Source organism: Mugil cephalus, chromosome 10 (genome assembly GCF_022458985.1).
Source record: "Mugil cephalus isolate CIBA_MC_2020 chromosome 10, CIBA_Mcephalus_1.1, whole genome shotgun sequence".
In the NCBI taxonomy this organism is placed as follows: domain Eukaryota; kingdom Metazoa; phylum Chordata; class Actinopteri; order Mugiliformes; family Mugilidae; genus Mugil; species Mugil cephalus.
This window is the reverse complement of record NC_061779.1, coordinates 1,467,561-1,476,198: the sequence shown is the minus strand read 5'-3', so window position 1 is coordinate 1,476,198 and position 8,638 is coordinate 1,467,561. Positions and strand designations below refer to the sequence as shown.

The window sequence follows — 8,638 nt, the reverse complement described above, 5'->3', positions numbered from 1 at the left end:
AGCCGTCTCATCAAAAAAAAATAAATCGTGACAATTTTCTTCAAATGAAACTAATTTACCACCCCGATTATTTATAACACAAAGATAAAACAGTTAAACTAATGAACGCATCGAATATAGGACTATATTTTATTTATTATCTTTCTTCCCTTCTATTGATTTCTCGCAAGTCAAACTTTAAAGAAATTCCCCGATTAAGTGAATGCACCACCAACCCTAACTCTGGGAGGCATGGCAACAACGAGACGCTAAGCTAACATGAAACATAGCCGCTAACCAGCTAGCTAACGTAGATACCACGTTAAAACGCGACGTAGTGATTACAAATCTTCAAAATACAGGGCGATTAGAATGATATTACTTAACAAGGTCTAGTCTGTGTATGTGTAGCATTTTTTATTTTATGTTATTTTATTTTATTTCGTTTACTCGAGTCAGTTAGCATCTGCGCTAGCCTGGGACGTTAGCACAGTAACGGTTGTTGTGATCCTGTACTCATGGCTTTCTATGAAGTGTACTCTCATCCGGCTTTGATTCGGTACAAAACGAGTGTGTGCACAAGAGCCACCCTGTTCCTGGTTGTTGTTTTGTGCCTTACTTACATCATACCCCTCCTGGTTGCTTATAGGAGCCAAGGTACGGTAATATAACTTTAAATACTTTAAATACTAATTTAATAGATGCAAAGCTAACAGAGCTGCACTAACTCGTCCGAACTGAACTAAACCGAATACTGAGTGTAATAAACCTATATAATAAATGTTCGAGCAGAAGATTACATTACTTTTCATCTTATTCTTGTTCCTTTTCTACATATTTTAGGTGATTTTGAAGAGTCTTAAAATGCAAAAGGCACAAATCTTGTAAGATTTGCTTCAAATTCTGTACATTTCACGTAGTTTTCACACAGATATCCTACTAAAATGTTGTTCCTCAGTGGTTCCTTATTGCCATTTATATGTTGCATATGCACATATGCAGAATTTGTTTGTCGGGGCCCGGAGCACACATGCATAAAGATGCAGATGCATGCTGCTCTGCTCCTGCCCCGGCTGGTGTAAATGTCCTCTATGGACGGCAGACTGCAGCCGGTGATGTTGTGTGCTGTTCGGATCACCCTGTGCAGGACCTTTGTGTCCATAGCTGAGCAGTTCCCGTACCAGGAGGTGATGGAGGAGGTCAGATATTCCCTGGTCGGCCTTCTTGACCACGCTCTCTGTGTTTGTGGTCCACTTTAAGCCACTAAAGACGTAGACTTCCAGGTACTTGATGCTTTGGATCATCTCTACAGCTTCTCCCTTGATGTGAAGGGAAGTGTGAACCTCTCCTGGAGTCCACCACCACCATCTCCTTTGTTTTTCGCCGAATTAACATGGAGATCGTTGTCCCTGCACCAGACCAAGAGCTGTTGATACCAGTCCAACTTAGTAGTTTATGTGTAATATGACCAAACATATATATATATATTTTAAATGTCTTTATTAACCCCAGAAACAACAATTAGTCAGTAAATAAGTATATTTAACCAGCAGAGAGACGTTACATGGTTAGAGGTTAGTGTTTAGTTGTGTTCCGTTTGTTTAAAGTCTGATTTCTGTAGGTTTCTGGATAAAGAGAAGCACGTATGAGGAACAGCCCGTCGTCAGGTACCAGTACCAGACTCTGTTGGTGGCGGTCACCAGCACTCAGGGAGACTACGTCGCCTGGAGCACATTTCCCCACCTGAACAACATGCTGGAAGGAAACCTGCGGATCCCTGTTGTCTCCGTAAGAACACATCCACTCACATCCAGGCTGGCTTCATCTTTTGCTAGTGTTTAACAACAAATATGTGTATTTTTTCTGTTGATTAAGTTAAAAAAAAGGAAAAACAAACATTAACAGGCATAGTTCATTCAGTCTATTGTTACAGAAGGGTGTGTATCTAGTGAAGTAGAACGTTCCTTCCCAAACCACTTACTACTACCGCTACTGATAATGTATTGTTTAAACACTGCTATCATTTTATGTCCTATTCATAACTTGCTTTACAGCATTCCCCAAAAAAGGTGCGCCTACATGCACCTAAGTTACGTTCCTGGCTTTACTCCATAAAAGCAAAACAAGAAAAATAAAACTCTATATGTTATTCTGTGATTTGCTTTGACATAATTTTAATTAAAAAAAAAAAAAAAAAGTGGATCTGAGAGTTTGTTTTAGTTTCTTGTGATCTGTTGCAGGTGAGAGAAGTGGATCAGAACCAGGACGGGAAGTCGGACCGGCTGATCTTTCAGCTGCAGCTTCCTCTGAAACCCGGCGAGCACGTTTACAGTGTCCAGCTGCTGCTCACCTTCAGCTACCAGCTCTTTGTATGTAGTAGAAATACACAATAATACGCTGTGTTTATAGCCGCTCAAACCAACACCAGTCGGTCGAAATTCAAATAGCATTTATGGTTTGAATGACACGTTATTGAAGACGTGCATTTAAATATTTTCCATGATATCAAGATGTTATCACTGTCTGTTTAATGACCCATCCACGAGTCTAGTTGATAATTTATTGCAACACCACTAAAATGTGGTTTACAGCTCCTTTAATGGCCGCGCTATCAGAGCCTGCTGGGTTATACCATCTTGTGTCTGTTTTTATTTTTTTGTTTTTTTTTTCCAGCGGATGTCCACGGTGGCGATGCAGAGCCTGGCCTACCTGCAGCACTCGTCCTCTGTTCCCGGAGCTAAACTGTTGGTCAGCGGAGACCTGAGGCTGCAGCAGAGGACGGCGCTGCCTCACCGAGGACTCTACGACGTCTACAACGTGAGACGGCGCCACAACCACGCCAGTTATTTTAGGGAGGGAGGGAGGAGCTAAAGAAGAAAAGAGGCAAGGGACGAAGGAAGGAAATGAGACCCAGGACTCATTCAGTGCGTTTACATGCAGAGTTTAATGGAGCTTTGCTCTAAACCAGGGGTGTCAAACCCATTTTAGTTCAGGGGCCAGACTCCGTCCAACTTGATCTCAAGGGGGCCGACCAGTAACACAATAGCTTATTAACTTGTAAATAATGACAACTCCAAATGTTTCCCTCTACTTTAGTGTAAAGAAGTACAAGTAAATGTAATGAACAACCATACATTTCTTAAAAAGTGCAAGGTGCAAGCTCAATTGTTGATATCTTCAGTGTAATTTCTGCAAATTCATCAAACGGGCCAGATTGGACCCTCTGGCGGGCCTGTTTTGGCCCCCCTGGCGGGCCTGTTTTGGCCCCCGGGCCGTATGTTTGACACCCCTGCTCTAAACTCTACTCTCTGACTACAGTCCTTGTCCCAGTTTACATGCATCGAATAACTGTTCTCCTCCTCCACACTAGGGGGCGATATGTGTCTTTTCAGCAGGTTAATACCACGTTAATACGGCCCAATTTCCGGGTTGACCTATTACGTAATATAATAAACAAGAGTTGTTCATGCGGCATTTAAACAACAACCAGACGGATAATAGAACATTTTTAAATCTCGTATGCAGTGTTCTCGCTACTTCTGGTGCAGGTAAGATGGCGCTACCTTCTTCTTCTTCTTCTTCTTCGACCGGCTTTCTTGGAAGGTTTTGTTCCGGGGTCACACGCCAGCGCAGCGGTTGTGGAGCATGCGCACACGCATTATCCAATTGAAAAATGCGATTCACTGTTTACAAGCCGGAGAAAATCGAATTCCGATCGCATTATCTGGGCGTCTAATCGGATAATGAGAACTCTGACTTTAATCAGAGCAACGTGTTTATGTGCACTTAAGTTCTCCTGTTAGAGTCCGATTAAGGCAATAATTCGTGTTTTTCACCTGCATGTAAACGCACTGACTGTGTGTTCACATTAACCAAAGGAATGAGGTTCACATGGGTCCAGAACCACCTCCACATCTGGACTGACACCAGATCAGTGTTCACACCTGGGCTCATATCAATCAAACTTCTTGGAATCACCCCTAGAACAAAAAAAAAAAAAAAAAAAGCTACTCTTAAAAGCTACTGATCAAGTGTCTCACTCACACTTTTAGTGCCGTGAATGAATCAGTCTCAGAGCTGAGTAACGTTACGCTACGTCGTCCTCTCTCGGAGCATTAATCCTAATATTTGTGACTCCTCCAGGGAAGCAGCTGTTAGCATTTATGCCGTTAGCTTGTGTTGTATTTGGGAAGTCAGTGAAAGCTGTGAGGAGGTTGGAGCAGTGAGGGACGTTATTAATTCTATGATGGTTGTAAATCATCGGCGTTTCACTGAACAGAGACATAACGAAGCGTCGTGATGAGTCTTAATCCTGGTGTGACTGGTTACTGGTCAGATGATGTCCCTGATTAGATCCAGGCATAGATAATATATCGACTGATCAGCTGATCGCCATCAAACAAAGACAAAACATCTCTCGATCCTCTGCTGGTAAGTCCCGACCACTAGGACTCCTCTGGAGGAGGAAGAGGAGGATGAGTGACTCTTAGACTGGAGAAACTTGATGAATAGATAAATTATTCATTAGTTTGAGAGTAGGACTAAATTCCACAAAATTGATAAATATAAACCCAGGACTCTAGAGACCAGATCCGGGTTCACACCTGGACTCTAACTTGGACCTGATGCTGTGTTTGTTGATACCAAGGTTTCTGTGATCGACGCCTCCAGCCCGTTCATCAGTTCCTACGACTTCGACAACATCATCAGGAGCTACCAGGAGAGAAACTGTGAGTTGTCGGAGGCTCTTGTTTAGTTTCTCGGGTTCGTTGTGGTTCGTTACATCTTTTATCCTCCTGAGACCCGACGTCCTCATATGGGGACAGTAGGTTTTAGGTTTGTTGCAGCTTATTCTGCTTCATTTAGACCTGTTGTCCTCATAAGGAGATACTTTTATTTTCCATGTCCTGGTAGTGAAGGGTCAATGCACTTGTTTATTTATATTTATTAACTTTTCTAGTTTGATGCGACATGAAAATTTAACAAATTCACAGGTATTTGTTTTAGGACTTTGGGATTTCATCATTTTTGCATTGAAATAAACAGTTTTATATTCTGGTTCACATTTAAATTGTAATATACAGTGAAATAATCCCTGTGTCCGCATCATTTTTTTTTTCAAAAACTACTTCCAGTTCAAAGATGATGCTTATTTTTTTATTCTTCTTACGTCCTAATGATCCCAAATACCTGAAGACGTTAATCTAATCTTAAAGATGAATTCCCAAGTTGATGCGTGTGTCTCAGGTTTAGTCTCCGTGTCTCCTCCACGCAGTGACCACGGTGTTGTCCTGTCCCACGCCCGTCTGGACCGTGGGACGAGCTGCTGGTTCTCCCTTCGAGCTCAACGCTGACATCCGTTACCCCGTGGAAGTCATCAGATATCCTTTAACAACTGCAGCCAACGAAACGTTTACTGCATTCTCATGCGTAGGAGATGTGTAATAACTTTTTATATCGCTGTTATGATGATATAAAAGGGCATCGGAGCAGTTTTGCAACACTGTTTACAACAAGATAAGACAAATAACATGAATAACATGATCCTTATTCTACATATATATATATATAAATACACATTAATAATAATAACAATAACTTATATTTAATGGTTATTATTATTTATATTTTATATATGTGTAAAAGTATATATATATATATTATTGTTTTGATGAATTGGAAAAAGATTTACGCAGTAGCTTTTGATATTTGAGGTTTTTTTAATGTTTTATTTTATCGTGTAAATCTTGAGCTGGTTTCTATTTTTATGACAACATCCTGTTTTATGGGAGGGTTGTTTTTGTGTTGTTCTCAGGTATCCGTCTGTCTCTGTAAATCAGTAACATCGTTTTCGCGTGATATGAATCTACAGCCTTTCATTTGGTAATGATAAAGGGTTATATGAGACTGATGCAGTTGTGTGCTGTATAACACTTTATTGTTTCAGTGTGTGTATGTCCTGGCCTAGACCTTGTGAAGCACCTCAGTGAATAGAAAGGGGAATTATCTGCCTTAATTCTCTCACTTATCGTCCTGGATTCTGGGAAACCATTAAATTCGCCTGGATTCAGTACATCAGCATCCTCCTCATCTTCCTCTGGGTCTTTGAACGCATCCAGAGATTTGTTTTCCAGAACCAGGTTCTACCGACCGTACCCATACCGGTGGGGAAAACTCACCTGTCGTGATCCCTTTGACCTAAAGGTATTAACCTTCATGCAGCTCTGCTCCTCGTCCTCTTTGTTTGACTTCCTGTCATATCAAATGTTGAAGATGAAAGTCTGGTGGGTTTAGGCCTCATCCACTGCAGAAATCAGATTAGAAACTGTAGCTTAACTTCCTTTCATTTCACTCAGATACTGTAGATGCTGCTTAAAGGTTTTGGATTAGGAAGTAGACAAAGAACCAGATGAAACAGAACTGTTACACTTGAGAATTCATTTTATTCAAGAACATTTAATTAATGTTGCAAGTGAGGCCTTGTGTCCAGTGTGTACTGAGATGTTGGTGGTTTCCTCTCATCAGCTGATGCTCCAACATTTCTACTGGATGAAGGTCAGGACTTTGACTTGTTCCTAAACATTCATCTGGTTCTTCTGGAGAACCACTGGTGTTCTTGGGCTCCTTGTCTTCCTCCATGACCCAGTTTCTCTTCACATTCAGCTCATGGACTCATGTCCTGACATTTTCTTTCAGAGTTCACTGGTAGAATTCACAGTTCATTGGTCCATCAATGATGAGCAGATGCAGCAGAACAGGCCCAAACCAGGACATTAGCGCCCCCATGTTTCATGGAGGGATGAGGTTCTGATGCTGGAATGCAGTGTTGGTTCATCTCCAAACATTTAAACCAAACTATTCTACTCTGGTCTCATCTGTCCACTAAACATTGTCCCACATGTTCTTTGTGGACAGAGAGCAGTGTCTTTGGTTGTTGAGTGGATTCATCAACATGAACATCAGCCAATGTGAGAGAGGCCTTTAGTTTGCTTAGAAGTTCCCCTGGGTTCCTCTGGTTCCTCTCCCACTATGATGGAGTGATGTTTGTTGGTGGACTACTCCTGTGGAGGGGAACAGTCGTCTCCAATCTGTCTGACTCTCTGTGGATTATTTGTGGCTTCCAGACTCTTTAGAGATGGTTGTGGAACCTTTTCCAGCCTGATGAGCAACAACAACTCTTTTTCTGAGCTCCTCACAAAGCTCCTTTCATCTGTTGTCATCACACACTTCAACACAAACATGAGACAAATCCCTGATTCATAGAAACTAAACCAGGAACTGAGTCTCATCACGTTGATGGAAACACGTCTGAACACATGGACTCTGGTTTAATCCTGGAGGAGCTCCTCTCTGATGTGTAATATTGGCTTGTTTTGTTTAATTGGGTTCTCTTTGTCTACTTTCTGCAGTTGCTGATGCTTTGACTATTTTTATGCATAAGTACAGAAAATTCTGAAGGATGCAAAAAGTTTCAAGTGTCATTGTAACTAAAGTAGATTCTCACAATACTTCCCAGCTTCAGTCCATCATTCTCAGTCATAGATCCTTTATTATCCTTTAGATGTTACATAAGAATTTATTGCAGGACAATACAACCGAAACGTATCGGGATTAATGACGGCTATTAATTGAAACCGGAACGGAGGAGAAGACAATAAATATTCTGCAATGAGAACCTCAGGAACTCTTCCTGGGCCTCAGACTTTACATCCCTGGATTTCTTCACTTTATGTCAATAAAGTAAAACACACTCATCTATGGGAAGGTATAAAATGAATCATTAACTGACAACTCATCACATCCGGAGCCTAATCGGAGCAGTGACGCACACATTTATAATGGTTCCTCTCCCACTATGATGGAGTGATGTTTGTTGGTGGACCACTCCTGTGGAGGGGAACAGTCGTCTTCAATCTGTCTGACTCTCTGTGGATTATTTGTGGCTTCCAGACTCTTTACAGATGGTTGTGGAACCTTTTCCAGCCTGATGAGCAACAACAACTCTTTTTCTGAGCTCCTCACAAAGCTCCTTTGATCTGTTGTCATCACACACTTCAACACAAACATGAGACATATCTCTGATTTATAGAAACCGAACCAGGACCTGAGTCTCATCACATGGACTCAAGTTATTGACTTATTCATTGGCTTATTTATCTGAATAAACAAATAAACAAGTCTCATATTTCTAATATTTTTCCTGTGTGTGTTTGGGTTCTCTTTGAATACTTTCAGGACTTCTGTGGACTCGTTTTATAAAACACAAGTTGACACTATGAGTCAGATCTGGTCTGAATAACCTCTGTGTCAATGAAGGGTCAATACAGGAGTTTAAAAAATAAACGTGAGTCTTTTTTTCTCTTTAAGATTTGGACCCAAGAGCATCTGATCCTCATCCTCCTCTGCACCGATTCCTGGTCTGAAAAATGTTCTTCTTACCACAGTTTTCTAGCATTTATAGAAAATATGAATAGATCACCTGCTTTTTTTTCTAGTTGTGTTATTTTTACATGTTTCTGACTGAAATGTTTTTTTTTTTGTATTGTAAATAACTTGCGGGTTAAGCAGAATAAACTATTTGTACATTTAACCATAACTCATTCAGGTCATTTATTTCATGTTAGGCTTGTTTGACTTTACTCTTATTCAACCATGTCAA

At 40.9% G+C, this 8,638-nt stretch overlaps 1 protein-coding gene across 1 annotated transcript; it reads left to right on the top strand.

Annotated features, from left to right (window-relative positions):
* Positions 1-52: 52 nt before the first annotated feature.
* Positions 53-8,455, top strand: tmem231 (transmembrane protein 231). Its single transcript, XM_047596738.1, has 8 exons — positions 53-636; positions 1,601-1,767; positions 2,220-2,348; positions 2,653-2,796; positions 4,628-4,709; positions 5,255-5,360; positions 6,005-6,183; positions 8,347-8,455. Exons 1-7 carry the CDS (start codon positions 498-500, stop codon positions 6,165-6,167), a joined length of 930 nt encoding a protein of 309 aa, XP_047452694.1. The 5' UTR covers positions 53-497; the 3' UTR covers positions 6,168-6,183; positions 8,347-8,455.
* Positions 8,456-8,638: the final 183 nt, after the last annotated feature.

Bases quoted from the DNA above. Each gene is read 5' to 3' on its own strand.
- tmem231 (XM_047596738.1), top strand. From the start codon at position 498: ATGGCTTTCTATGAAGTGTACTCTCATCCGGCTTTGATTCGGTACAAA. The intron at 2,797-4,627 runs GTGAGACGGCGC...GTTGATACCAAG, and splicing joins GACTCTACGACGTCTACAAC to GTTTCTGTGATCGACGCCTC. The intron at 4,710-5,254 runs GTGAGTTGTCGG...TCCTCCACGCAG, and splicing joins GAGCTACCAGGAGAGAAACT to TGACCACGGTGTTGTCCTGT.